Below are 1315 nucleotides of genomic sequence, written 5' to 3'. Positions count from 1 at the left end.
GTGTTATTCATTCTTCTTTTGTACCGAAAACAGCAAGCGCTACTGTGTTTTTATCTCTTTTCCAGTGCAGATGGCATTGTCTTGAAATAGGTGGCAACACAGGCGTAGTATGTAAGAAAAAAATAAAGCCTGTTTCAACTGTTCCCCCTGAACACAGGGCATTGTGTACCATTGTTCTACGAGCCCTACAAGGTTATAATTTGTCATGGCTTCTTTGCTCAGTCTTTTCTTTTCACAACTGCAGCAGAGTGAAATAAACGGGGTGCCAGACATACCGAATCTGTTTTCACTTCTCTTTATTGTGATGGTGACGCTACCACAAGGTGTGGAGGATACTCTCCCTCGCTGTAGTGGCCTAAAATATTCAGCATTTCGATCTGTAGGTGACGGCGCATGTTCCTTGGCACAGTTTCCATGTAGGGTTTCAAGGGGAGCAAAAAATGCTCGTCGGCATCTGCTGGCTTGTGTGCCAGTAGTGCACTTCGCACAGATATGAGCCGTGCATTTACAGCATCGAGCTCTTCCTGGACTCTCTTTCGCTTTTTGGGCTGCGGCGGGCCATTCTGTGCAGTAACACACACAGATTGGCTCGCCGAGCCTTGCTCTTCATTAAGAGCCATAGGCTGAGAGTTGGTGGGCTGCGGCAAGTCAGGACTCAAAAAGATGTCCTCAAAAGAAGCGTCTGGTGTGAAGTCATCGGCCGCAGCTGGTGATCCTGGCCGTGCGTGGGCGTCTATGTCTTCATTCACCACCTCCATGCTGCTGTGTCCACTGCAGTATGGTCACATTAATCACTGAGAGAATGTAGTGATAGGCTTTGACAGCAGCACTGCAAATACAACTGTGGCTCTACTGATAACCATGTCTGCAAACCTGGCATTCACGAAATCAAAGCTGCAATGAAACTACAAACTAAACTGAGGCATCACAATGAACAGTTAGTGTAGTGGATGAAGAATATACCCTGAGAAGCAGTACATGCAACCTCCATTTTTGCTGCGAAAACAGTACCTAAATGTTTCTTCTTAAAACTCTCACAAACACGTAAAATGAAACGCGGGTGGGAAAGTTGCACTGGAGTAATACTTACTGGCGAGCTTCCATTTGGTCCTTTAAGAACCGCATTCTTTCTAGGTGCACCCAGCACCTACTCTTCGGTAGGACTCCGGCGCCACTTCTTCTCTCCATTTCTATATCCTTAAGTTTTCGGCGGTATGTATCTTTTAAATTCCGCCATCTGCTTTGTACGGATTCTACTGTGGCTGAAAGTATATGAAAATTAGTTACAAATGAAGCCAATTATCTGAAATGAAGA

General features: G+C 45.5%; 1 protein-coding gene across 1 annotated transcript; it reads right to left on the bottom strand.

The window, feature by feature from the left end:
- Window positions 1–1315, bottom strand: LOC144097565 (uncharacterized). Its single transcript, XM_077630243.1, has 2 exons — window positions 1091–1315; window positions 1–771 (listed from the first exon to the last, which is right to left on the bottom strand). Exons 1-2 carry the CDS (start codon window positions 1186–1188, stop codon window positions 297–299), a joined length of 573 nt encoding a protein of 190 aa, XP_077486369.1. The 5' UTR covers window positions 1189–1315; the 3' UTR covers window positions 1–296.

The sequence above is a fragment of the Amblyomma americanum genome, chromosome 7 (genome assembly GCF_052857255.1).
Source record: "Amblyomma americanum isolate KBUSLIRL-KWMA chromosome 7, ASM5285725v1, whole genome shotgun sequence".
Classification (NCBI taxonomy): Eukaryota; Metazoa; Arthropoda; class Arachnida; order Ixodida; family Ixodidae; genus Amblyomma; species Amblyomma americanum.
This window is presented reverse-complemented; position numbering and strand designations above follow the sequence as displayed.

Excerpts from the sequence above, each read along its gene's own strand:
- LOC144097565 (XM_077630243.1), bottom strand. The coding sequence starts at position 1,188 with ATGGAGAGAAGAAGTGGCGCCGGAGTCCTACCGAAGAGTAGGTGCTGG. Across the intron at positions 772-1,090 it reads GACCAAATGGAAGCTCGCCA|TGGACACAGCAGCATGGAGG; the intron begins GTAAGTATTACT and ends ACCATACTGCAG.